The sequence below is a fragment of the Manis javanica genome, chromosome X (genome assembly GCF_040802235.1).
Source record: "Manis javanica isolate MJ-LG chromosome X, MJ_LKY, whole genome shotgun sequence".
Lineage (NCBI taxonomy): Eukaryota > Metazoa > Chordata > Mammalia > Pholidota > Manidae > Manis > Manis javanica.
Genome location: NC_133174.1, coordinates 112,352,263 through 112,379,920, shown reverse-complemented (window position 1 = coordinate 112,379,920; position 27,658 = coordinate 112,352,263). Strand labels below are relative to the sequence as shown.

At 50.3% G+C, this 27,658-nt stretch overlaps 2 protein-coding genes across 18 annotated transcripts in view; one reads left to right on the top strand and one right to left on the bottom strand.

The window, feature by feature from the left end:
- BCORL1 (BCL6 corepressor like 1) overlaps nucleotides 1–17,873 on the top strand; it is a 59,389-nt gene extending 41,516 nt beyond the window's left edge. For 3 of the 8 annotated variants that reach the window (XM_037016931.2, XM_017664732.3, XM_017664733.3), the window contains exons 9-14: nucleotides 702–923; nucleotides 2,945–3,111; nucleotides 4,061–4,206; nucleotides 11,003–11,080; nucleotides 12,065–12,215; nucleotides 15,485–17,873. In XM_037016931.2, coding sequence (XP_036872826.2) covers nucleotides 702–923; nucleotides 2,945–3,111; nucleotides 4,061–4,206; nucleotides 11,003–11,080; nucleotides 12,065–12,215; nucleotides 15,485–15,767 — 1,047 coding nt within the window. In that variant the 3' untranslated portion in view covers nucleotides 15,768–17,873. Of the gene's footprint in view, nucleotides 1–701; nucleotides 924–2,547; nucleotides 2,678–2,944; nucleotides 3,112–4,060; nucleotides 4,207–11,002; nucleotides 11,081–12,064; nucleotides 12,216–15,484 lie in introns of those variants that run through there. The other 5 variants (XM_017664737.3, XM_017664731.3, XM_037016932.2 and 2 more) reach the window with 3 other exon arrangements.
- Nucleotides 17,874–21,321: 3,448 nt separating this feature from the next.
- The window catches only part of ELF4 (E74 like ETS transcription factor 4), a 40,714-nt gene continuing 34,377 nt past the window's right edge, over nucleotides 21,322–27,658 (bottom strand). For all 10 annotated transcript variants that reach the window (XM_073228136.1, XM_037016864.2, XM_017664719.3 and 7 more), the window contains 2 exons: nucleotides 26,835–27,209; nucleotides 21,322–25,976 (listed from right to left, as the gene is read on the bottom strand). In XM_073228136.1, the coding sequence (XP_073084237.1) occupies nucleotides 25,172–25,976; nucleotides 26,835–27,209 (1,180 nt within the window). In that variant the 3' untranslated portion in view covers nucleotides 21,322–25,171. The remainder of the gene's footprint in view (nucleotides 25,977–26,834; nucleotides 27,210–27,658) is intronic.

Genomic DNA, 27,658 nt, shown 5'->3' with positions numbered 1-27,658 from the left:
GTTACTTGCCCCCCTAGACCTAATATGCCGTGGTGGGACAGGCATGGCAACTTGCTCTAGACATTCAAGTTCAAAATGGGAGGAAAGGGAGACACACAGTGGTCATTCATGAGGAAAGGACTCTAATGTTCTGTGAGCACCTAACCTGTGCATTGTTCTTGAGCCTTTCTAGTGCATTATCTCAAAGACCTGCAAGGGAGAAAGTGAGTCTCAGAGAGAATGGGCCTGGCCCCAGCTCTTGTAGCTAGTGGATGGCAGAGGCAGGATTCAAACCCTGGGCCTAATTCACAAGCCTAGGGACTTCCTGCCACTCCAGGTGGGCACAGTGTGATCTGAGGCTGCCGTGTGATGGGAGGTGGGAGAAGCCTGGCAAAGGTTAGAAGGAAGGCTTTTTGCAACAAGAGTGAAGGCTTCAGCAGCTGTGCCTCTTTAGTCAAAGATAGCTATCCCGGCTTCTCTTTACTCTCAGAGTTTGCTTCTGTATATTTATAGATATGATTTGTAGAAACCTCAGTAAATGAGGATCGGACCAGGTAAAGACTACTTGAGTGAAGCTGGAATGGCCCCTCAGTCTCTGATTTTCAATCCCTTTATCATTCTTTGGTTTATGTGGTTGAGGATTTGAGTCCTTTCACCTCCACTCACTGGGTGGAAATGGATGGAAGCCTGTGCTGATCCAGGACTGCATCTCTGATTTCTAGGGCAAAGGTTGTTGGAGCCAGCAGAAGACACGACCTCCCAAATCTCCCACCCCAGTGAAACCCTCAGAACCATGCACACCCTCTAAGTCCCGAAATGCCGGCCCAGAAGAGGCCTTGGAGTCACCCACAGCCCGGCAGATCCCCCCGGAGGCACGTCGGCTCATAGTGAACAAAAATGCAGGCGAGACCCTTCTGCAGCGGGCGGCACGTCTTGGATATAAGGTGAGGAGCTCCCAGCCACAGAAGGGAGAGCTTTGGGGCTTGAGCCTCAGCTGTCCTCCTTCTACTACCCGATGGCCTCTGGGGCTACCTTGCCCCTGGCATGGTGTGTGGGAATACAAGCTCATTTGAATGTCAGTTGGGGTTGAAAATAATTGATATGGTAACACAATATTTACAGTCCAACATTCCTAGTCCAGAAATGGGATTTTTATGTTGCCTTGAATTTCTCTGGGCAGTGACCCCCCAATTCAAAGAGGAACAGGGGTGATCATAGCTGAGTCTTTGTATCCTTCTCCAGCTTCTTCTCTTTTCTGCTTCTGGTAGCAGAGGGGCCAGGAGTAAGTTGGGGGGGCAGGGCTGGGTTCAGCCTACCATATACTACTTCCCTATGGACCGGAAGGAGAGCAGGAAGGGAAGCCCATGTTTACTGAGTACCTCTTTTGTCACGTTAAGAGCTCTGATTACTTCATATAATTTCATCTTCACCATAAACCTTTGGAGGTAGGTTTTATTAGCCCCATTTTACAGGTGAGAAAATCAAGGCTTAATAATCAAGACCTTGTGTTGGAGATTACTCAGCTTCTATATAGGTATGAGTCTGATTTCACACCAAGGTCTTTTTGATTCCCAAGTACCAGGGTATAAGTAGAAGCCTGACTCATTCACCATAATTACATTAGGTTGTTGGACATTTTTGTTGATAGAACTCATTGACCAGGTATTTTTGCCCATCACTCTGATTATTTCCTCAGGATTTGCTCATAAGGGTGGAGCCGCTGGGTTGTAGACCAAGCCTTCTTTTTTTTTTTTTTAAGACTTCCGATACTTATAACTGATTCATTTAAAGAGTGCCACAACTCCCAGCCAGGCTGGTCAGCACAGGAGAGCTGCCTTGATAGCATCTTGCCAGCAAGCCACCCATCTTTCTTGAGCACCTAGTGTGGGAGCCCAGATAGCTGCCAAAGGAGCCCTAGAGAAAAAGGATAACCAACCTCTGTCCTCAAGGTCTTCTTTTACCTGGGGCTAAACCAGCAAACAAGAAACCGTAGAAGCAAGCAGGATAGGGCAAGAGCAGGTTGGGCAGCCTGCCACAGAGTGGTTTCAGGCCTTGGCGGGAGGAGGCAAACATCTGCATGGCTGAGGAAGGTTGGGGGCCTTGGGCTCTCCTGGGTACAGGCAGCATGACAGTTCCTGTTTCCACAAGGCAGTACCCCCATCGCAGGCACACACACCCTCCTTCACTCACCAGCCTTAAGCAGCCAGCATGTGAGCTAGCTGTCAGTCAGGGTGGCCACATAGCCCATCTCTCCAGGATCAGGGAGAGGGCTACTGATAGGCCCCTGTCAGCTATTGCTGGCCTCTTTGCCTCAGAAGAAGGGCTGCCTCTCCTTTCCCTGTCAGTTCATTCACCAGCTTCATGGCAGACTAGCTAGGGGGCTTCTAGGCCCAGAGGCCCACCTCTGGTCCTCCTGTCTCAGCCAAGGGAAGCTGACCATTACTATGTGGATGAAGGCCGCATGGGATTACCTTCAGAACAATCCTATTGAGGGGCTGCTAGAACTGACTGCCCTAGGATAAACATCCAGGAATAGTACTTAAACCAGTTATTTCTTCCTTGTTCTAGAATTACCACCAGAGGCTATGCTTGCTACCACATGTCTTATTTCTCTGGTCTGGGGCTGTCTTATAGCGCCGCAGACTAGGAGCCATGCTCAGAGAATCAAGGCCTGAGGGTTTGAGCTCTAGGAGAGCAGGTGAGCCTCTCTGAGGACCTCACTTTGACAACCCACACCCAGGTGAGTGTTCTTGGTCAGAAGAAATGTCTCCTCACTACTGAGGAAACAGCCCAGAGCTGAGGCCCTGGCCAAGGCAGCTCAGGACTGACTTCGTTGACAAAAGATTTTGAGACTTGCCTGTCAGTACCAGGAATAAAGGGCAGGCTCAGAGACTCTTCGAACCAACTGGGGTGATTTCGAGAATTTGGCCTCTCTTTGCTCATGGAGCTACCCTGGTCCCCACAGGATGTTGTTCTCTACTGCCTCCAGAAAGACAAGGAATCCGTGAATCACCGTGACAATGCTGGCTACACGGCCCTGCATGAGGCTTGCTCCAGGGGCTGGACTGACATCCTGAACATCCTGCTACAGCACGGGGCCAACGTGAACTGCAGTGCGCAGGATGGCACAAGGCAAGAAAGCTGCTCCCGGCAACCCTCCCAACCCCCAGCATAGCCCCTCACTAAGAAAAGCATGCCCCAGTCTGGATCTGTGCAGAACATCAGGCTGCAAATTGCAGAGAGGCCTTGTCAGGAGGCAGTTGCGGAAGACGTCCATGAACTGCAGTAGGAAGCGGTTTAGGGCAGCGGTGGGTGTGAGCCTGGCTGGCAGGCCCACACTGGTTACTAAGGGGAGGCTGAAGTTGTTTAGGGATCATCCCATCAGATGCATCTTCACCAGGAAGACCATGCAGGTGTCCCTTGAATCATCCTGGTGGTGCATCTAGCTCAGGTGGATGGGCTTTAGCAACTGGGAGGCTGACCTTAGAGTAACATCCCAGATTTGATTCTTGATTTGATGTCTTTACACTTAAAAAAATAATAAAAGATACCTGCTGTATCTTAAAGACATCTCCTGTATCAGAAGGCCTACTTCCTAGGTAAAACAGAGACATGAGCTGCATACCAAGTAAGGGGCACTTAGGTTAGAGGCTGCATGCTCTGCTTAGCCACCACCTGGTGTATGGAGCCTGTCTGCTCATCCCTACTGTGGGGTGGTCATCTGGGTCCTTCTGTTCATACCCTCCAGCATCTGCTTTAAGTTTATCCTCAGTCATAGGCTTGTTCTCTCTCAAACTTTGGAGCTACCAGTGGAGCTACACTGTGTGCTAGAGACTATTCTAAAATGTGGGGGTAACAAGAGAGAGAGAGAGAGAGAGAGAGAAAGAGATGGGAAGGAGAGAGGCCTACAGTAAAGAAGGACATGGGGAGACGTAGTGAGGATGCAGGCCAGAGGTGCTTCCTCTGCCATAAGTCTTGCCCATGTTATCCTGGGGTCACCTCATTTTACTTTCCCTTGATGCAGTAACTAGAGGCCTAGACACCCAGATTCCCACTTGAGCCCTGCTGTCCTCTTCCACAGACCAATTCATGATGCAGTGGTCAATGACAACCTGGAGACCATGTGGCTCTTACTGTCCTATGGGGCTGACCCCACACTGGCCACCTACTCGGGACAGACAGCCATGAAGCTGGCCAGCAGCGACACCATGAAGCGCTTTCTCAGCGGTAAGCATGGCCCCAGCTTGCAGCCATCATCCCAGGGGCCGGCCTCTGGGTGCTGAACCCCCGAGGAGATTTTCTTATCTCCCTCCGTCTTAGACAGCTCCCGTGAGGGGCATTAGCCCTCTTTCCAGGCTCTCCTTCAAGCATCTCAGAAATCTCTATGCACTACAAAAAATCCAGAGATCGGCTTCCTCTTGTCCCTGTGCTGTGAGTGTCCACATCGGATACATCCTCTTCAGGCCTCACTAGCCACAGGGGCCAATTTCCCCGCCAGGTATGTGACACAGGCCTCTGTCAGACAGCAGTCCCACTGATAGATTAAGGTGGAGGCGAAACATGTTGGCCTGTGCCTTGGTTATGCTGTGAGTTGCAAAGAAGTGATGCTTAGCGTGTTTCTTTTGTTTCTGCACTTTCTCCTTGTTGGTGATCCAACTGGAGGCCTAGGGAGCCCTTCCGACACTGCATTCCTCACAGCCTTTGCCTCTGCTAACTGTGATGTTCCCTCTGCATGCCCCTTTTCTTTTGTCTTTCTCACCTGCCTCCTCTGGGAAAGTGTCTGGTGTTCAGGCCCATGACAAGGGCCACAAACCAATGAGCAGATAGCAGCTGCCTGTCTGCAGTTAGATAGCTCTACTGAGCTGGGCATCAGGGAGGGGGGATGTCCAGCTTGGGCCTGCTCAGTGGGAATCTCCTCAGACTTGACCTCTGAATAAGGAGGCCCGCCTCCTTATGACATCACAGCTTGGCCCTTGCTCCAGCAGTTACTGCTTCAGACTGCCTGAGCACCGGACCGCAGAGCAGCTGGGCATTGTATCACAGATCCTTCTGGGAGGCTTCAGTGTTTGCTACTGGACCCCTCTCGGGGCTGGAAACCCACAGGACCAAGGATTTGCCCAGTGAACCCCTCTCACCTGTGCTGTGGACCTCGTTAGTCCCAAACCCCTGCTGCCACAAAGATACAGATCTGGGCTCCCTACCAGGGGCTTATTTATTTATGGAACAAAGGTTAGCTAGGTAGCTAGCTAATGGTGGAGGAAGAAACAAAGGAACCTGAGCTGAAGGTCCCTGTGGAAGGAGGACTAGGGCCATCTAGATGCTAATAAGAGCTGGATGGGAAGCAGTGGGAGACTGTTGAAGGAGGCCTTAACTCCTTGTCAGCCAGCCACCCTCCAGCCAGTCCTCTATCAAACCGACTAAACCGTGTGGTCACTGGTCACCCTATACAGTCCTCAGCAGGACCCAGCCTCTCTGGCTAGGGGGAGGAGGATTGCCTCTTCCCTTCCCCCAGCTCTGGGATCCCAGACCCCTGTCTTTGAGGTTCAGAGCAGCTTTGGGATGCTCACTGAGTCATTTCTCCTGGACCAGTGCTAGTTCACTTGAGCCGAACCATGCCTGGGTGCAGGGCTCAGGGCAAGCCCCTGTCTGTGGCCAGTTCCTACATACCATGCACAATGTGCCCTCTCTCTTACATATATACACATGTTGTTGTCTGTACTCCACTTGACTCCCAGGAAAAGCTAGCACAGAAGAATGTCCAGAGTATCTCAACATGATAAAAGTACCACATGAAGTTCCATCTCTGATCATCAAGTCTAATCCAGGGGCCTCTTTGGGCTACAGATTGTCCTCCTGAGGGTCTTGGGACTCTCTAGGTCCAAATAAAGCTATCTCTGACCACTTTAGTAGGCAAACAAGGTCTTTTCTTCTTGACCCCTTCTCCAAAATCCCAAGGGAGTTTGAATATTGGAACCATTTTAAGTAGTTAAAAAAATTAGAAATAAACACATTTTTCTCTCTTCTTCTCCTTTTTCTGTTAACTAATCCTAACTGCTAGCCAGCTTCTGATGCCCCCTTAAATTAACTCAAATGTCAGTCCATGTTGCAGAATCAGAAGAAGACTTTTGTTAATTCTGGCACTTCCTAGCCTGTATAGGCCAAACACTTCTATTCAAATTTTGACATTGTTTCTCAACTTCATGGGCATGGAGCTATAGCTTCAAAAAGGGGGCCAGGAACTGAAAGGAGGGTTAAAATGGGGTCATCTCTTTTCAATTGGCGATTAAAAGCAGAGCTCTGGCTGACTGTTGGAGAAAGTCCTAGCAAGCCAGGCTAGGGCCTTGGCCTTGGCCAACACCCCCAGGGAGGAGACGCTGGCAGGAGTCAACAAGGATCCTGGGACTTGGGCCTATAGGCTGTTTTGGAGGGATGAGCAGATAATACTTACGGTCTTTTAAAAATCAAGGTGACATTTACCTAACATAACCATTTGGAAGGGAACAGTTCAATGGATCTTAGCATATTCACAATGTTGTGCACCCATCATTAGGGGCTCTTTTGATTCCTTGAACTGAGCATTTCTCTTTTCTATCCTGCTACTCTCCTCCACCCTCTAATCTTAGAGAACCTCTGGGTAGAGCTGTATAGTGGCCACAGGAAGGACCATGAGGTTGGAGGAGGCTGGGGGTCATTTTCCTCTACTGCTTCACCTCCCCAACCCCTACAACCTTCTGCAGACATTTGATGAACTTCTGGATTTTTCTTTTACCTTGCCTGTCTGGCTGGGGTATTTAAAAAGCTTTTGCTTTTCATACCCAAGCATTTGCCTGACTAGACTCTCTGTGGATTAATTGTCTTCTTTCTCTGCTGGTGGAGATTCCACTGGGCAGCAAATGAAGGTGAATCCCTATATGGTGCAAAGGGCTCCATTTTCTGCAGGAGGGAAAGCTGAGCGAGAGTGTTGGGGTCGTGCTACAAGGAGAGCTTCCCTTGCTTTCTGCAAGGCCCTTGTTCTGGAAAAGTTTGGGAATCAAATCCTCTTTTAAATACACAAAGGAATTTCAGTATTTACAGGTGTCCTGTAGTGAATCCTTTTGTAAAGCAGAAGATGCTGATAATTCATCTGGGTTGTAAATGTGGATTTTCCTATATTGGGTTGGCTTAAAGTGAGGCCTATTGCTTTTGAGGCCACAAAGGATTCAGTGGCACTCTTTCATCCGTTCATCCATCCATGCATTTATTGAGCACCTGTTCGGTTTCAGGTAGCCTGCTGGGCACTAAGGGTCAGGTAGTGAACCCTTTCTCTCTTGTCCTGGGGCTCAGAGCACCAAACCATCCAAACCTACTGAGAGGCTTTTGGGAGACCACCTCCCTGGGCGAAGTTACAGGCAGGCTTGTGCCTGACTTGCCTTTGACTCTTTGAAGAAAAGAATGGTAAACAAGCTAGCCAAGGGAAAACAGATGCGTTTTTCCTCCTCTGTCAAATGTGGAACTGGGGCCAGTTGTTGCTGGTTGGTTTGGGGCATCAGGGGGAGTGTCAGACTGCTTTTCCTCCTACCAGTGAAAGGGTTAGCAGTTCACCACTGAGGTCACTGGATCACAGGTTTCTGTTTCTCCTGCCAGAGACCTCTGCCATGTGACCCCATGGTGAAGACTGCTGGTTTTTTGTTTTTCTCTCCTTTCATGTCCTTCAGCTGGGGACTTGGTTGGAGGAGATGGGGAGGGGTATGATGGGACCCTGGGAAAGAGCAAAACTGATTGCCGGGGTGAGTGCTCACATTGAGTACTTAAAAGGATTGTTTTTTAATTGAGGCAAAATTCACATGACAAAATTAACCATTTAAAAGTGAACAGGTCAGTGGAATTTAGTGTATTCACAGGGTTGTACGATCACTGCCTGTCTCTAGTTCCAAAACCTTTTCATCACCCCAAAAGGAAACTCCCTACCCATCAAGCAGTTGCTCTCCATTCCTGGCAGCTCACCCCACCCCTGGTCCCTGGCTACCACCCATCTGCTTTCTATCTCTATGGGTTTGCCCATTCTGTACCTTTCATAGAAATGGAATCATACACTACAGGGCCTTTTGTGTCTAACTTCTCTCACATAGCATCATGTTTTCAAGGCCCATCCATGTGGCAGCAGGTTTTAGTACTTCCTTCCTTTTTGAGGCCGAAGAATAAAGTCCCATTGTATGGATGTGCCACATTCCATTTGTCCATTTATTGGCTGATGGACATTTGGGTTGTGTCCACCTTTTGGCAATAGTGACTCGCACTGCTATGGGTATGCATGTACATGTACTTGTTTCGAGTCCCATTTCAGTTCTTCTGGATTTCTGTCTAGGAGTGGGAAGGTACTTTTGGAAGGAAAGGATGAGAGTAAAGTGCTGAAAGTTGGCCTGGGGGTGGGGGGCAAGGGAGAATCAAGGAAAAGGAAAGCGGATCTTCATCCTGATTGTATGTGGTTGTATGTGAGGAGCTATGAGGAAGCATGACCCTCAGCTGCACCATCAGGTGGGCCTTGGTGTTCCTTCTTGGGCGCTGCTCATGGGCCTGCACTGAATTCTGCATCTGGGCTCCTGCCGATTAGTGTGTGGCTGTCTCACAAAGGCAAATTCACGTTCGAATGACAACCATTTGCTGCCAGTGAGCAGAGTTAGAGGAATGTGCCAGGGACTCTGAAGGCCATTCCTAGAGAGGAGCCCCAGGAATGTGGAGAGCTAGGGCTGTCCTGATGGAAACTGCCTGTGACCTCTTCAGGGACAGCATCATTTGAATGCATACATCTGGGCTTGCTAGTTAAGCAAGCACATGACTTTATAGGCTTGCCTTGTAGTAATTCCTCCCTCCCCCCTCCTTTCTTCCCCATATATTTTTTATGCACTTACTGTATGCTGGGCTCCTGGGCTTAAGTCCTGCAGAGACAATGATGAACAGGACAGATGTGGTCCTGCCTTTTGGGAACACGGTCTCATTCCTTCATCTCCCAGGACACCTAGCACTGGGCTAGGCACAGAATAGACACCCACCTACCTAACAAATGCTTTTGGAAGAAGCTCCTTCCAACTCTCAAGTGGTACAGGGGATAGAAGAGCCTAGAGCCGGCAGCTGTGACCTCAGAGTTTTTCATGGAGTTCATAACAGAGATCTCATGTACGTGACTGAAGGTTTTCCACTCTAGCTGTTCAGCCGTTGCTTTGACAGCTTCCCTTTGGCTGCCTTTTCCTACTGGAAGAAACCCTTCGTCTCCTAGAAGGTTGCTACAAAACAGCTCCTTGCAGTAGCTTACCACAGCTAATAGGCATTTTTGCTGATAGGACGTGTGACTCAAAGGGAAAGCATATTGGAGTGCAGTGGTGCCTTCCCTAGGGTAGAGTACTTCCTGCCTTTAAAAGTGGCTGCGAGCTTCCTCCTGGCATGTGGTTTCCAGGGGGCACTCTCACCTCATCTTTGCCCTTTGGACTCTCTCCTGTCCAGTTGCCCAGGTGTCACTTGAGGGCTGGTGGTAACCACACACAGCTAAATGAGCTTGCCAACTGTACTAGGTGGCATATTGACAACTGCTGGGTCATGTGTCCACAGGTGACACCATTGAATTTATCATAAAAGCCTGCTTTTTGTCCACATGGGGTTGAGAGGTGAAACAATTCCACTAGATGGTGCTTAGCTTGGAGACCAGGAGGCTAAGAGGTGACCTGATGTTTGTCCTTAGCTGATGAAGGGATAAAGTGTGGTCTATCTGTACAATGGAATACTATTCAGCCATAAAGAGGAATGAAGCACTGATACATGTGACAACATGGGTCAACCTTGAAAACATGCTGTGTGAAAGACACTAGACTGTATGAGGCTTAAGTTTTGTTTTATTGTGGTAAAATACTTACAGCATAAAATTTACTATTTTCACCATTTTAAAGTGTACAATTGAGTGACATCGACTACACTGTTGTGCAACTATCACCACTGTGAAGTTCCAGAACTTTTTCATCACCCCAAAAGGAAACCCTGTACCCATTGGGCAGTCACTTCCCGTTCCCTCCTAACCACCAGAGTGCTTTCTGTCTCTATAGATTTGCCTGTTCTGGAGATTTCATATACATGGACTCATACAGTATGTGGCCTTTTGTGTCTAGTGTCTTTCACACAGCATGTTTTCAAGGTTGACCCATGTTGTCACATGTATCAGCACTTCATTCCTCCTTATGGCTGAATAGTATTCCATTGTACAGATAGACCACACTTTATCCCTTCATAAGCTAAAGAACATTTGGGTTGTTTCCACCTTTTAGCTATTATGAAGGCTGTTATAAACATTTGTTTACAAATTTTTGTTTGAACATCTGTTTTCAATTCTTTTGGGTATATACCTAGGAGTGGAAGCAAAAAGTTTTTATGAAGATAAACTTAGCCATTTCCCCCATGTTTTTCAAAGATGAAACAGAAAGAATTATACTTCCTTATCTTACCTTGAATTGGAGAGATCATGATTGGACAATGAACATTGTGACCAGCAGGGAATTAAAGTCCTGAGATAGGTGTAGGATTCTGCTTGCCGAGTCATTCCCTCCACCATTTGAGCAGGGATCCCAGACCCAAATGCCTTCCGGCTGATCACAAGAGAACAGAGCAGGCTGGGTGGGGACTGTTGAATTGGAGATCACACATGTCGCCTCTCCCTCCAGCCAACTGTTGACATGCAGGAATGTGGACACAGTGTTGCCAGATCTTCTGATTTTTTTTTCAAGAAAAGTTGGAAGTCCTAGGTTTTTAAGTGAAATCTCTTAATTTCAAGATGTAGGATGTTAATTAAATTTTTTTTTTTTTTGGTTTAAAACACTGGGCCAAACCCCAGGTGATCACAGGGCTAGATTTGGCTCCTGGCCTCTGGTTTGCAACCTCTGACTGACAGCAGGAAGTTCATCTCCCTTCCCTTCTCCCATCCTCGAAGCCACCCATGGACACACTGTGCTCCTAGATTCTTTCTCCAGACTACCCTCTCTGTCTCACTGTCTTCTCTTACCAGATCACCTCTCAGATCTTCAGGGCCGGGCAGAGGATGACCCTGGTGTATCCTGGGACTTTTACAGCAGCTCTGTGTTGGGTAAGCTTTAAGTTGGATTCTTCCCATCCTTGTCTGTCACTCAGAGATGTGGGATTTGCTGTGGGTTTCACTGATTTTTAAAGACAGGAGTGACCCTGTCAGGGCAGCCCTTCTTCATCTGTCAGTAACTTACAGACCCTCTCAGCCCAAGCCCTAGCCCATGCTTCCCCCAGACACAGAACTTACTGGCCAAACCAGGAGATGCCACTGATTTGGACAACGGCATCCCTCATTAGCCCTTTACTACACCCCACCCTTTGTGCATTGTCACCTCTCCTGGGACCGCTCACACTCAGGAGAGACCCAGTCCCTCATCTGGCAGCTACCATTCCTACCTGCCTTGCCTCCACAGCGCACACAGTTTCTGAGATAGCTGCTCTCTGAGCTCTTAGCTTTTTTGGCCCAAGCTTCCCTCCCCTGGAAGCGCAGTGTGTTTTTATCTGTGGCTGTCCTCTACTAGCATTCACCCACTGGGCCAGGGACTGCAGACTGAGGAAGGCGCCCACCCCATAGCCTGGAATGGAATGAAACAAGCCACACCCAAACCCATGGCTGGGGCAGGGAAGCGACTGAGCCCGCTCCTGGCTTGGGGGATCCCAGCAGGCAGTCAGGCATTGAGGAAAGCTGCAGGCAGTGAAGGGCAGGTGTTTTTACCTTGCCTTTGACTGCTGATGATATCGTCAGGCTTCCATCTCCAACAGCCGAGCAGCTCATCCTTCGCATCCCCTTGATTTTTTCCAATTGCAAGGCCGAGGAGTAAAATGAATCTCTGACCACAAAATACTATCTTCCAGGGCTAGAACCTTCATGCACCCTACCAAGGATATGAGCCATGGGGTCAGCAAAACTTGGCCCCAGCCACGGGTCTGTGGGTTTGCTATTTATCTCCTAATCACCCACCTCCATGACCCTTTATCTCGGAGCATTTCTTTTCTTCAGTTGTGTGCACGTAGCTAAGTCCTAATTCCTTGTGTGCTCTTACAGAGGAAAAAGATGGGTTTGCCTGTGACCTCCTACATAATCCTCCTGGAAGCTCTGAAGAAGGAGATGATGGAGGAGAGGATGATTTTATGTTTGAGCTCTCAGACAAGCCTCTTCTCCCTTGCTACAACCTCCAAGTGTCAGTGTCCCGTGGGTAAGTGTCTGAGAGATCTACAGGGACTGAGTGCCAGGATCCTGGCAACCCGTGGCTTGCCTCTCTAGGAAGGGTAGAGTTCTCCAGAAGGAGGCTGAGGCCTGGAGAACAAATGCTGGAGCAGAGGAAAGGTAATATATGACCAAAGCCAGCCTGACTTTCCAGCCCAGATTAGTTTCATCCAAAGTAGAGGCTGTAAGCTCTAGATGTGTCGACTGTGTGTAATTCCCAGACCCAAAATATAGATTCACTCCCTGAAGGATTTTTGCACTGTTCCTGGGTGTCAGAGATGATCTGGGAGGTATTTGGGCTGGTGAACTATTAGACTCTCTTGAACATTTATATGGTTTGTGGGGACAGCCAGACAGAGTATTTGAAAGTTTGAGATTCTTGGAAAAGCTGGGACATACGGTTACCATAGCTATGGAGCCACTAGGATCCTTAAGTAATCCACAGGCTGGTTCCTTTGTGGCCCTGATGTTGGCGAGATGGCATCAGCACTGTCATCTCAGATTACCGTGTATATTATAACCAGGATCACCCATTTTTGGAGACTAGAATATACGTGACGTTTAACATTGCTCTGATCCCAAATTAATCTTTATTTGATGATTCGGATGGGAGTCTGACAGCCCGCAGGGTCCAAGTTCCCGCTGGATTTCACTGAGGGCAGCATGTGGCAGTGCTGTTCAGGACACTGGGCGAATTGTCCTTTTACTCCTAGCCTCCATCATTAAGTGTTTTCTTCTACTTGGTGTCTTCACATATTTTGAATACCTTTGCAAACACTTCTAAGGGTACCTTTTCTTTGATACTATTTTTAAAATATCAAACCCTATTTTGAAAAACAGTGCAAGCACATGAAGTACACATGACAGAGCGGGGTGGACAGTGGATTAGGGGCCTTTTAGTGAGCCCCTCAGTTGATGACTGTAACCATTGAGCCACTGTTCCTCTGTATCCCTTCTCCCCTGGCCTGATAAGAATAAAAATAGCTGAGATGATGACACTAGTAGGGATCAAGTTTCAGGGGCTATTGGTCCTTATTCTTCTAGGCATAAACTGATCCCTGAGGTCAGGGCAGGGCCTCTGGGATCTAGCATTGCGCAGTTAATGAATCCCTCCAAAGTATTCAGCACCTCCTTCTCTGAAGCAGGATCTTGGGCCTTAGGTAGTAAAAGGACCAGAGCAAGGTGCTTTAGGTATGGACGGATCAAGAGGCAGCAGCCAAGGACTGCGCGCCACTCAGCAACCCAGGCGGTGGGCAGGTTTTTGGTTGAGAGCTTAGTACCAGCAAAGCTGCTTTTTCTGATGGTCCCAGCCTGCCAGTGTCTCTTCTGAATCTGCCCTTCCCCACAACTTTGGCACAATGTGGTGATTTATGTTCTTCAAGAAGTAGCTAGCGGGGAGAATGATGACTCTGAGGCCCTGTCGGGGGGTTTCAGAGTGCTTCCTGAATCATCAAAGCAAAACTGAATTCTGATCACCAGTGTTAATTTTCTGAGGGTTTTTTTTTAAAGTGATGGTCCAGGGGTTTGGTTATCTGTAGTCCTTTTCTCTTAACCTAGAACACTTCCTTCCCTGATTGTGTGAGATGACAGAATTTACTGTCATTTGGAAGTAGTGTTGCATTTTAGGAATAAGGATGGCAGGTCTGTGTAGAAGTGTTAGGTGCTATACAGATCATTCAGTTCTATAAATGTGGCCTCAGCAGTTCACCAGGTCAAACTCTGAAAGCTACAGTATGGCTGGGGCTTACAAAGAATCTCCAGTCCAGTAGAGGTGACAGGCAAGTATACATTTAACTCAAATAAAAGACAGAAAATTCTAAGCAGATAAGTTATTGCAAAAAAAACCCAAACAGCTCAGAAGGGTGTCAAATGAAAAGGAAACGTCCCAGTCCACCCTGAGCCCCCATTCCTATGTCACAGAGAAACCACAGCTTACATTCAGTATCCTTTCTGAAGTGGACTCTGTTATAAGTATTATGATAGCGTTATGAACCATGTACCACGAGACCGTGGAAGATGGGACAAGCAAGCAGTTACGTCAGGGGGAGGCTTCAAGGATGAAGTGACATCTGACCTGGGCCAGAGAGAAGAGCAAGATGGCAGGCATGGCACGAGCAAAGGCACTGAGACATACAAGTTCAGAAAGTTCAGAAAGCAGGGCTAGACCTTCATCAAATGGCTGGTACTTGGTGTGGGGGTGGTGTGTGTGTATGTGTGTGTGTGTGTGTGTGAGATTGGGTGGAGATTGGGCTGAAGAGGTTGAATGGGGTCATGTTTGGAAGGTCTTGCATAATATCATGCTAAAGAATTCAGAGTTTCTTTGCTGGAGGTACTGGGGATCCATTGAAAGCTATTTGGGGAGCAAGTGAAAAAGGCAGCTTTCCTTTTTAGAAAAATAACAGTAACAGAGGACACAGTGAGGGTGGGTGGGGGTACAGAAGAATGAATCTTGGAAGAGGGAAACCAGTTAGGAAGCTGATGCAATATAGTCCAGGCCAACAGTGGCAAAGGCTAGAAGTGGGACAGTAGAATGATGAGGAGGGAAAGCCCTGGAAACAGAGACCACTAACATGGAGATGCAGTGTTTCTTCCTGGTCTAGTCAGAGCAAGCGTTTGGCCCATGACTGGTCTCTCTAGCACCCCTCCCAGCTGTCCCCCGGCTGCCGTCCAGTCGGGTGTGCTCAGCAAAGTCAGACTGGCTGTAATGTGAGCTCCAGCCCTGCAGAAATGATGGTGCTGCTGCTGGAGAAAAAACTTGTCTAATGCATTCCAGAGCCAGAGAGAAATGCCTTTTGGATTACCCGCAGTTTAGGCCTTCCTCTGCGGCTCCCCCTCTGCTGGGGAAGATCTTGGAGAACAAGGAGGCAGGGGAAGCAGGAGTGAGAACAGGAAAGGGAAACCAGACAGAGTTGGCAGCGTAGGTCAGGGGAAGAACTAGATCCAGCACATGGTAAATTCCAGGTCACGGGGAATGGGTAAGGCCTCAGGAAGCCTGCTAAGAGTTTGAGGTTCTGGAACGCTCTTTTCTCTTTTGCTCCCACTTTTTAGAGGATGTGAGTTACAGGTTGAGTGCTTGCCATTTAGCTAAAAGCTGGGCCAGCTCATGTAGGGAACGGGAAAATTTTTGCTTCCGCTGCACCTAAGGAGCCTATGGGTAAGTGGGGAGTGGCCGGCTACCTTGGGCCTTGCAGAGTGCTCCCAGCGCCCCACCACTTCCCCGCAGCCCCCTTCCCTAACTCCCGTTCTTGCCTTTTCCAGGCCCTGCAACTGGTTTCTCTTTACCGATGTCCTGAAGAGGCTGAAGCTTTCCTCGAGGATCTTTCAAGCTCGGTTCCCGCACTTTGAAATCGCCACCTTGCCCAAAGCTGAGTTCTTCCGGCAGGTGGCTTCCAGCCAGCTGCTGACCCCTGCCGAGTGGCCTGCAGGCATGGAGGAAGGCTCTGCCCCAGGCTCCTCTGAGACTGTGGAGCTGGTGCTGTATGAGCCTGAGCTGCTCCGGCTCCTAGGGTCCGAGGTGGAGTTCCAGCCTTCGAACAGTTGACCGGGAAAACAGGCCCTCCTTTTCTTCTTTCTCCTCTCGAGTTCACCCTTCCCCCACCTCCCATGTTTTTCCCCACCAAGCACCAGACTGCAGAATGAGGCAATAACACGGACCAACAAGAAGCCGCCTTATTAATGCCAGCATTAGTGACTGGATATATATATATATATTTTTTTGTTACAGTTACTTCTCATCTCCCTGTCATCTTCATTGTTGTCGTGGTTGGTGATGGGGGTGGAAAGTTGAACTCCACGTCTGAGGACAGAGGTCCCAGGGGTGGTGGGAAGTGGCACCAGGGTCCCTTGGACTGGCCTCCTTGTGTACAACCAAGACCAAACTGGGGCCCTGGGTGGCCATGGCCTGTCCGTAGGAGAAATGAGAAAAGCCCAAATCTCTGAGTGCCCCCTCTGTTCCCCTGTGTTCTTCTGTCTTCCATAGTATTTATTTTATTAGTATTTAATTTGTATTGTTTTGTTGATTTCTGATAAGTCTGTATCACTGTGATGGTTTGAGACAACTTGTTGTATTGAGGGACTTTCTTCACCTCCTTTCTTTGTCTTTCTTGGTAAGCTCTGGAGCTGTTCCCTCCCTCTGACAAAGTCACTCCCAGGTTTGTCCCCCTACCCCAGTGAGGAGGGGACTGGGGATGGGTGGGGGCCATCGATTCGTGACTAATGAAGGTGGCTGGTGCTGGCCCAGGACAGGAGTTGGGAGGTAAATCCTGAGGCTCTGGTGCTCCCCGCCTTCTCCCAGTTTTTCTTGTTTCACACCCCCTGCCCTTTGCAGCAGCACTGCTATCCTGAGGTTAGTGTTTACTGGGGAGGGGGGGAGAGGGGAAGATCATGGGGGTGAGGGGTTAATGAGTTACCCTAACAGAGGAGAGCTGAGAATGGGCCTGAAGGGTAAGGTTGCCCCTCCTCAGACTTTCACCACTGCTCGCTCAGAGTGCACAGTATGGGTTTGTGCTTGTGTCTTCCCCCTGCCCCTCTCCCTGGAGAGGGCAGCCTTACCCTCTCTGGATGCTGAGCCTGTCAGCTGCCAGCCCTTGCCCCCATCTCTCTCCCTGCTAGACTTACAGCAGCCCTTTTCCTTTCTCTTCTCTCTCCTCCCTCCTCTCCCTCTGCTCCGTTCGCCTTTGGCATCTGCAGAGAGCTCTGGATGGACGGCCAGATGTGAGGTTCAGGCCTCAGCTGTTTCCTAGGCAAGGGCAGGAGACATCTCCTGTCCAGCTCCACTCCTGCCTGGGGATCTGGGGCTGAGTGTGGGCCTTCACTGGGCCTCCCTCCTGGCCTCAAAGCCTCTAGCCCTGGGTTTGTTCAGGGGGAGAGTGGGAAAGAGGGAGGAGCTCAGGCTGCTTCCCTGGCCCCGCCCCCTCCGTGGCATTATCTTTCTCACTCTTGTTCTTATTTTTCTACCAATTGCTATTTTTCCGAACAATCCTTGTAGAGAGTATGTGCCATCCAAAGGCAGGAGGGCCTTGCTGTGGCCGGCTCTGATTGGAGATGGTACAGTTTTATTGTACAGGTGCTAAAACAACAACAACAAAAGAAGAAAATAGAAAAAAAAAAGACAAAAAAAAAAGGCAAAAAAAAAAAGCCAGTTTGAGGATGGGACAATCTGTTCTCTGGAGACTCCTGACCTATGCAGGAGCATTGGTGGTTATTTTCTTTGTATTGTGTTCTTTGTTCCCCTGGGGAAGTTCTAGGCCCCCTTCTGTAGGACTGCTCCCCACTCCCACTATACTGCCCAGCTGGTTTTGAACAGTTGTTCTCCCTTAAAAAAAATTATATATATATATATATATAGTTGAGGGATGTGGGGTATTAATTTGTTGGTTTTGTTGGGATTCATGGTATTGTGTGGTTTATGTTTGCCTTTACTTTTTTGCATTTTGGTGTGTATTCTGGCTGCCCTTTATGTTTCATTTTAAGCAACTGGCTGTGGAGTCAAAAACACTTGCATACTGAAAAGCCTGTGTCGGCGTTTCTGTCTCCTGTCTCTCCTTACTCTTTTCCCCATGCTGGTTTTTTCAGTGGTTAATGATGAGCATTGTGATGAAGTCAATGGGGAAATACGTGATCCTGCTTTGCAGTTTTGGGTCTGTAACAGGTGCAACGAATGAGGACAAGGTGGAGTGGCTAGTGAACATTTGGGTCACTGGACCAAGATCTGGAAAGAAAAGGAAAGGGAGGGGGAAAATCCTGTCAGATGAGTGGGTGGGGAAAATGGAGTACTTGCCTTGGTTTAGGAGTGGGTGGGCATGTGTTCCTTGTTCGCATCGGAGTAGCAGAATTGGAGGGAGGAGGCCCCTTTTAGGTGGTTGTGAGTAAAGGTCCTCTTGAACACTAGGAAATTACCTGCCCACTGTGTCTTTCCTGCTCTGGGCCCCTCACACTGCTGACTGCTCTGCTCTTACTGCTGCCCTCACCGTAGGGCCAGTGGCCTCCCTGGCCCTACACATAGTGCAGGCTTTCTATGTTTCCTAAAACCCAGCTCCTGTGGAGGCAAGATGTCCATCTGGGTTTTAAACAAGTTTTTCTTTCCACTTCTGGAAAACAGTGGTAGAAGCTATGATTCCTTCTGACTGCTGTCTCCAGAATGAGCCTGTTACTCTTTGAGGGGAAGGAGATGTCTGACAGGCCTGGGATGAGATCCTTTTAGGCCATATTCCCAGGGCCTCTTGCTATGGCTTCCATCCCTGGAGAGCCCTGTCAGTGTGTATGTGGGGGGCTCTATGTGTCCAGCCAGCTGAAATCCAGCCACCCCCAGGATGAACTAGATGCAGCTCTCTTTGCTCAAGCCCCAGCAGCGTTCTTCAACTGGTCCTTCCGCCCAGGGGTAAAACTATCGTACCCTGTGAACCACAGTCTTAATCTTCATTGGCCTTCATCTCTCTACTTTTTGATCCTGAGAGCCTCTAAAATGTTTGCTTTCTCAGATTCCCAAACGACTGATTTTAGGTCACTCCTTTGTTTGGGACTTGCAGTTAAGAATTCAGACATGTCACAAAAGCCATGTGGTGAGTGCAAGGATTCAGCTAGGCCCAGGATGCTGTGGGAGCTGAAAGGGGTGGTGAACAAGACTTCCTGGGAGGGGTGAGGTCTAGGGACACTCACGTAGAAAAATAAGAATTAGGGGTGGCAGAGAAGAATCTCTGAACTGAGAGGACAATCTGAACAAAGGCTTAGAGACAGAGGAGGGCAGTATGTGCAGGAAGTGGCAACCCACTTCAGTGTCACTGCTGTTGGAAGGGACAGACAGGGAGGCGGAGGGTGCTGGAGCCCTGCTACCCATGCCAAGGAGCATGGCTTGGAGTTTTGCCTCAGGTGGTGGGGACCCATGGGAAAACTTTAAACTGGGTTTTTTTGTTCGGTTTTTGTTTTAATAAATTGGTAAAAATGTGTTGGAGGTGGGACAGGCAGAGGGAGGGAAAGAAAGGTAATTGCCTGAGATTCAGAAGAAAGGATGAAGGGAGAGAGGTGGGGGTACTATAAGGGTTTCCATTTAAGGCAAGAGAGAGATGCTGGCCAAGTCAGAATGACCGCAAAGGAATAGGCGATAGTCCTCTGGGGAGCTGTGGACTGCTGTGGATGGTCGGGTTTTGGAGGGGGGGCGGTGCATACAATCTTTCATTTCCCTGGAAAAAGGCGGTGAGTTAAAAGCAAAACCAAATAGCAGTTTCTTGTGTTCTTGCTTTTGGGCTCCTTCCCCCACCTTTCCCAAGCCCTGTCACTGCCTTGTGCCAGGCTGGGAAGTTCCAAGGCAGGAGGTCTGCGCTGTGATATTAAATCCACGTCTGTGGCCAGGATTAGGATGAAGATGGTGGCCTCTTGTTAAATGATCTCCTAATCCTTTCAGTGTGGCCTACGGGAAATGGCCAGCTCCACCACTTAACGCCGTAGCTGACCTTGGGTGAGAACCTAATATTTCTGAGCCTTTATTGCTGCATCTGCCAAATGGGGCTCAGTTTACCGACAGAAAAGAATCATACTGTGTAAACATGGCTGTTTATCTTAAGTTCCTCTTATGTGCCAAAGACGCGAGCCTACAGTTAATGGTGGTCTTACCAGAATGTTTCTCTTTGGAGTGCAGGGTTGAAAGGGACGCTCCGTTCAAGTGTCCGTGTTGGGGGGAAAAGGCCATTCCCTATTTCCGCATCCCTGTTTGGGTTGGGGGGCTGTTGCGAACTGAGCAGTAAATTTCTGCCCCTTCCGTATTCTAACCTATAACGGAGAAGCTTGTTGGGTGCTCTGTTGCGTCCCGCCCCTGCTGATACAAGTGTGTGTGTGTTTTAGGGAGGATGGGGTTCGCCCCAAGCTTGGACTGCTGAGCAGGGTGGACCTTCGGCCCCCGCAGCGGGGCGACCGGGGCTCCACGTGCAGAGCCCGGCTGACAAGCCGCAGCGTCAAGCCGCGGGGCGCGGGCTCCTGCTGGGCCCCGGGCTGTGCCGGCCCGCCGGGAGCTCGGGCACGCGCAGCGGCCGGTCGGGGCCCTCTGCTGGCAAACGCGCGCCTCGATCGCTCTCGGATTTCAAGGTAGAAAGCGGAGCCTCGTGCAACTGTAGCCAAAAGCAGGCCGCGGTGGGGAGGTGGGCCAAGCCGGGTGTCCCGCGGCGGGAGCTCCGGCAGGGCCTTCCTCCCGCCGCGCCAGGGAGCGCGGTGGCCGGCGCGAAAGGCCGAGCCTGCGGCATCTGCCGCGTGTTCACCTGTGGGTCCGGGAGGCTGGGGGAGGGGGGCTCCAGGGGGCGGGGCCAGGGCGCGACCGGCCAATGGGGAGAGGGCATCCAGCCGACTGCAAAATACCCCCTGGAAAGTGGAGGCGGTGGGGGCCGGGGGGAAAGTTCGAAGCGCCACAGCAATGACAAGCCTTGGTCGTGGCCGGAACCGCCAAGGGACAATTGGGGGTGCAGGATCAGAACAGAGGGACAGGAAGACGCCGACGGCGGCAGGTCCCGCCCCGGCCGCCTCTCCCTTTCCGCGCTCCGTGAGGCAACCCTCCCGCCTCGGGCGGCTCGTCTGCGCCATCTGCTGGACGTCCGTCCTCACAACCAGTGTGCCTAGGCTGAGGCTCTCGCAGGCTGAAACCACCTTGGCCTCCCAGCCCTGGGAGCGGCCAATGAACTCACGCACCTCGGGAATAGCGACTCTGGAGCAGGAGGCAACCCCGTCTTTAAAAATACGTGACGGGGGTCATAAAAACGTTACGATCGTGAGAATAACTTCTTGTCCCGCCCCTCCCACTGGGCCTGACATTTCTACAATTCAGTCCCACCTAGGGATGAGGCAACAGTGATGAGGCTGTCCCAAGAAGCCGGCAGGGACAAAGGCAGGAGTCCAGGAGTCGCCCAAGGCACTTGGTGATAGCAAGGCACAGTTGGAAGCAGCCTTGGGCTCTTTGTGGGCCCTACTGTCCAGGAGTGGCCATTGACATAAGCAGAGGAAGCGGCTGCCTGCAGTGTTAATATGAGAGGTGAACAAAGCTGTGAAATTCCCCAGGTCTGGGTAGTCCTTCTCCCTCCCTGATTGCTTGCCATAGTATAGGGCTGAAATCCCCGTGATTAGAGACAGGACTCATTCATTCTTTCAATAAACATTTATTGAGCACCTACTGTGTGCCAGGCACTGTGCTAGGCGCTGGGGATACATCAGTGACTAACACACAGTCCCTGTCCTTGAGGAGCTCACAGTCTGTTGGCAGGGGAAATGTACATAAACACATAGCTAAGGAGCTACATGGGCTAAGTGCTACAGTAAGAGGTATACACAAAGTGCTGTGGGAGCCCAAAGGAGGGAGTAAGACATCAGCTGTTGGGGAGTGAGGAGCATGTCTTTTGACGCCATGAAACCGTTGCAAAGGCTGGGATGTTGTTGCCAGATGACCCTGGTTACCACGATGCTATCTCCTGAGGTTCTCCTGTAGCCCTCTCCCATAACTAGGTCAGCACAGGTTAGTTTATTACATTAGCTAATTTAACACTGAGTTAGGAGAACTGGACAGGGAAGTTTCTTTAAGGGAGGGGATGTTCAAAGTAGTAACAACTCTTGGGGGCTAAGAGTGGGGGTACCATGAGGGCACTGAGCAGGAAGGGCAGGCCCTGGGCAGTGGAGCACTTGGGGTGAGTGCTTGTGCAGAGGAGAGGTCAGAAGTCACTGACGTCAAACTTTGGTCCCCATCTCTCACCAGTTCAGTTAGTAACCATTTGCTGATGCTCAGTAGATGCTTTGCAATGTGCCCTGCTCTGTGGTGATACAGTCTCCCATCCCTCAGAAGGTAACACACTAACTGGGGAGACTACATAGGCCCAGGTCACTGAAGATTGAAGTAACAGTTTATGATTATAATAGAGATGTCACAAGCTATTCATGGTCAGTTGCTAAAACAGTGGCAATTGCTATGAATTTAAAATGAAGAACTCACTTAAGGATAGGCTGGTCTGAATTACATCCTGAAGGAGGGATACGATTTAGTTGGTGTGGCCTGCTTAGTGAGGTGGGAAGATCATTCTGGTTGAGCAGAAAGGACCAAGTACAGTTAAAGCACAGAGGTGGGAGACTTGAAACAGAGGCATTTTCAAAGGCCAGTGAGTCCATCAGTTTGACTAGAGCAGTACCTGGGGGTGGGGGGAGCAATGTTAGAAGACAGGGGAGTTGGTTGGGACCTGATGGTGAAGGGTCTTGCTGGCAGGTCAAGGACTTGGGACCTTCTCTGAAGGTAGGGCTGAGGCTAAGCTTAAACTACTTCTGGAACTACAGTCCTGAGCCCTCTAGTGCTCCCCCAGCTCCTCCAGGACCCAGGCCTACCTCATGATTCCTCAGATAAAGCCTTACTGCCCAGCTGCCTAGATTGGGATTGGACAGTAAGTATTTTGAGTATTACCTTTACCTGTAGGCAGTGAGAAGTCGCTGAAGGCTTTTTGGCAGAAGAACAGAATTGGTGCCCTGGCAGGTCAGACGGGACAAGACAGGTCACACTGAGGTTCATTGATGTCCCCACGGAAAGGGATAAGCTCTGGGAATGTGGGAGAAAGGCCATATTCTAGAGATGTGGCAAACTGGGCTGGATTTCAGGAGATGGGGGAGGGGACAAAAATCAAGCGAAGGCAGGCATCAGCTGTCACAGAAATGTCAAACTTAGAAGATCAGGAAAATGGTCACATCATTAACAGAAAGACAAGTCATGATGGTTTTTTGTTTGCTTTTTGAGAAAGGTTATGTGTGTGTGTTAGGCAGGGGAATACTATAGAAACTCATTTTTCAGAGAGGGGCTGCCTTTGAGGGCCTGGCAGACACCTAGGTGGAACTTTCCAGCAAGAGGTGAGGAGAAAAGCAGGGGCTTCAGCTCTAGATTTCAAACTCATTCCCAGAGAGCTGAGCCAGAGTCAGGAGAATGGATGTGACTCGTGTGTGGGAGGGTGGTACCTGCATTGAAAGTGGTACATACTGAGTGACCACAGGCTCAGAGAGCAGGAAAGGAACCAGAGAGCCAGTGGGAATGGGTGTTATGAGCCCTGAGGGCTGACAGGGGCCAGGGACTGGGAAGAAGACATTCAGTGTCCCTGTGAGGGTATCAGCAACCTTCAGATGATGACTTCTATGGAGTTGGAGTGAGGGGCAGGGCCATCCCTAACCCACACAGTGCAAACTTTGATTTCTAGAAGGTGACCCTTTCTCAAGATTCTTTACTTTCCACCATCAGGAATTTGTCATAAGAAACTCACTTTATTAGAAAAAGGCACTTTAATACCAAGTGCTGGAGATGTGTAATAAATGCTCCTATGCAATCATGTATGGTGCCCACCCCACAGAGGGGAGAACAAGAAGAGAGGGAGTGACCAGAAGGAGAGAGAGAAGAGCAACCAGGGGAGGTAGTTAAGTCAAGGGGATGGTTTTGTACCAAGGACATAGCAAAGGTCCTGAGGCACTGATTCACAGTAACCAAATTCACCCGATAATACAATTGTTTCTGAGGCTGGCATATATTAGCGCTTAGCCTCACCCCAAACTTGGCAGGAGAGAGGCTAATTCAAAGGGACAGAGGAGGGGGTCCAGGCCCTAGGCTGAAGGGTTGACTTTAAGAAAGATTCAGTTGACCTTTCCTCAGGAAGAGGAGAGAAGGAGGCACGGAGCCATGTGGAGACACAAGAAACTCCCTTGGAGCTCACATCCGCTGGCTCCGGTCTTCCTGGTGCAAAAGCGGGGAGGTGAGGGCCAGTGGTCCGCTTGAGGAAGTCTGCTGTAGCCATCGTGGGGGTGGGTGGGTCAGCAAACCTACCAGGTAAGTAGAAGGTGGGCTGAACAGTGAGCACACATGAGCAATAACAGAGGCAGACCCAATGTACATCGCTACATGACTCCCAAGCAGCGACTGGCAGCAGGGAAATACCGGAGGGAAGTCAAGAGGGAACCCAGGATCAGGGGAGTAGGCGAGTGAAGATTGGTACCACAGTCCAAGCCCTTGGCACAAATATTCAATTAATTCAGCCTGCCTGGGAACAGGGTCTGGATCTGCCCCGGGAGGGGCACTCGGCCCCTGTCTACCTCCTGGCAAAGCACTCTTGGATGGCCAAGGTTCCAGTGTGCTAGTAAGAGACTGGTGGCCAGTGAGGCCGACTCCAGGAAGAGGACCTCAGTCTAGCCTGGGGGATGCTCCCCAGGGCTGAGTTCCCTCCCTCTCTTTATGATTTTATTCCACTTGGCCTCTCCTTTTCCCTTAGAACTGTATCTTCCCCAACACACATGTGCACCGAAGCTGTCCTACCCTGGATCTACTCCAGCTCTGTGACATCTCTTCAGATTTAGGGGATCCAACCTGTACCCCCACAGTCTCAGAACAAGTGAATCTTGGTTTGCACAGAGGGAACTAGAGAATGCTTTCTCTTAAAAAAAATCCCCCTCTCTGTGGCTGACCCACAGAGAAACACACACCCTTGAGGACTTCACAGCTACACTCGCATCTCCCCCAAAGAAATGGACATAAGACCTGTGAGTACACACAAATACATAGAGATAGTCACACATGGAACAGTAAATTCTCTGTGGAGGGAACAGAGATGGTGAAATACGGCCAGGCAAAAAGACCCTTCCCATGAAGCCCCTGCACCAGCCCTGGCCACAAACTCCTCAGGAGGTTTGCCCTCCATCACCAAGTCAGCCCATCGCCCTGACAAGAGCATATCCCCGAGTGCTCTTGAAGGCCATAGCCTGACGACAGGGGTGCTCACACTGGATACGGCTTGGCTGTGGTGACTCTGGGCAGGGGCCGGGGACGCGGGCTGTCCGGTGTATTGCCATCCCACTGAAATGTAAGGGCAAGTGTGGTACTTCAGTCAGTCTCTGCTTGAGGAAGTTGGTTCAAATTGCTGCTTAGCCTTGCCTGGCAGGTTATACTTCGCCTGACCCCTCCATTTACATGTCATGGGGCTCCATCTTAATGAGGGAGGTGGGGTTGAATGGGGAGAAGGGGGCTGAGGCTGGGGATCTGGTCAGCAGGCTCCCAGATGTGCTCACACTAGGCTCAGCCATAAACAGGGACCCTGAGCCCGAGGACAGCTCAAGTTCAGCCACTGGGGTCAGCCCAACAGTGGGGTGGCTGGGAGGAGGGAAAGTCTGGCTCCCCAGAAGGCTTGGGTTGTGGGAACCCCTTGAAACCACCTGGGTTGGAAGTGGCTGAAGGTGAGGCCGATCCCTCAGGAGTTCTCTCAGGGTCTCTTCAGGAACCAGCAGCCCCTCCATGGGGGCCCCAGTCACCATGCCCTGCACATAGGAGGAAGGCCTCAGTGGCCCCTCCTGGACTCCAGGGGCTGCTGTGGCACCAGAAGTCCTGATGAAGGCAGCAATGACTGTCCCGGGCGGCTGAGAACTGGACACTGCCGATCCAGCCCCTGTGACCGAGGGTGCCGCCGGATTGGTTGGGCGGCTGGCCCCAGCCAAAAGTTGGGGGAGTCCACTAAGAATCAGTGGAGCCCCTGGTACTGCCACCTGGCTCTCTTGGAAACTGGTGTTCAACGGGAAGGAGGCCTGCAAAGTGAAGGTGTCCTTGAAGGTGGAAGCAGGCGGAACGCTCTGGAGAACGAGCTGGGTTGAAGCAGTAGTACTGGCAGGAGGCCCGGTGGTCAGCACCGTGGTCAGTGGCACTGTCTGCAGGGTCAAGGCTGAGCCTGACCCCACTGGGGCCACTCCTAGGTGGATACTGCTGGGCACTGAAGCAGTACTGTGAAGAAATAGAAATCAGATTTGGTTAAGGCAGGAGGCATCTCCTAATGGGCTCGGAAGGAGGACACAGGAGGAACAGAGCTGAAGATGTTTTGTTTCTGTTGTTATTGTTTTGGCTAACACTGACTGAGTACTTAGTATAGGCCAGGGCTCATTCTAAAGGCCTGGTATGTGGTATTACACTTAGTCTTCCAAACAAGCTATGAGTTGAGTAAGATTAATAATCTGATTTTACACCTGGAGGAAACAGAAGCACAGGAAGGTTATGTAACTTTCCCTGGGCCATACAGCTGGTGACACGGGAAACCACACCTAGGCTTTCTGACCCCAGAGCTCATGTTTCACTCCATTCTAGTGCCTTCCCTCTGAGCATTTTGGTGACCCTTGCCAGTGTAGTGACAGCTGCATATACCTAACTCAGACAAAGCTCAACTTTTCAGGGAAAATTGAAGGCACTTAGCGTGCACAAGAAGTAGTCAGAACTTTCGAGGTGCGTCTGGAGGGCCTAAGGACAGCAGAGTGGACATCTCTGTAACATTCTATGTTGACTCTTTTCCTGGAATGGAGAGGGTTGGGGGCCCCCAGTGACTGCTTGGGGAGCTCTCTGGTAACAGGAACAGCCTCTGCTGGCAACAGAAGCCCCCCCAGGTCAAGTGCTGGCTTTGCCATTACTTTGGTGTTTGACTTTGGGTAATTAGCTTTTTGTCTCTTGACCAACCAGTGCCCCACTGACTTCCCAGGGATTCTGCGAAGGTCCCAAGAGACTGGAGACACAGCAGAGCTTTGTATGAAACTAAAAACTGCCCCCCTCCTCAAGATACTACAGGAAGACTCATAACAACCTTGGTGTCCTCACCTCACAGCTTTGGTGAGCTTGGCATGGCTCTCAGGTGAAGAGACAAGCATGGTGGAGGTAGCGGAGCTCTCCTCATCGACAGACAGTCCCAATTCCAGACTTGCAGATGGCCGTAGGCCAACATGCTGAACCTTTGGCTTTTCCCAGGAAGGGCTGCCCTTGCCCTGGGGGGCAGCTCGGGAAGAGACCCTGGAGCTGGCTCGCCGGGTGTTGCTGGACGAGGTGGAGGGAGTGGAAGCCTGAGGGGAGGCCACTGTGACTTCACTTCTCTCTTCCTCATCTTCGATCACCACCAGATCCTTGGGCATCTCCTTAAACTGGTACACCAGCCTCTGCCCTTCCACTTTGGCAAGGATGCCTCTTTGGTAGTAGTATCTGGGGAACAAAGGGCAGGGAGTAGGGTGTTAGCCAAGAACACACCGCTCTCCAGGGCAGCGCCAAGCAGGAGGTTGGCTGGGGAGCCAGACAGGAGCCCAAGGGCCAGGAAAGGGATAAGGTAAACTCTTGGACTTGGAAGGCTTTTATGATATTTCTGAGGTCTCTCCCTGAGGACAAAAAGGGTCCACAAAAAGGGGTTTCAAATGCCAACCCCCTGCTTTGGGGCAAGGGCCCGGGGAGAGTGAAGGATGAGAGGGGTGGATAATGGGAGCTTCAGCAGTCCTCCAGCCTGGAAGGCCAACTGTTTGTAACTCATGCCCATCTCCCTTGGTCTCAGGCTTGCCAAATGTGCAGGAAACCCCTGGAGATGGGAGGCCTTCAGTGCTCTTCTGCTATAAAGAGGAAAGACTAGAGCAGAGATTCAGGACAGAGGGGATTGCTCCTCC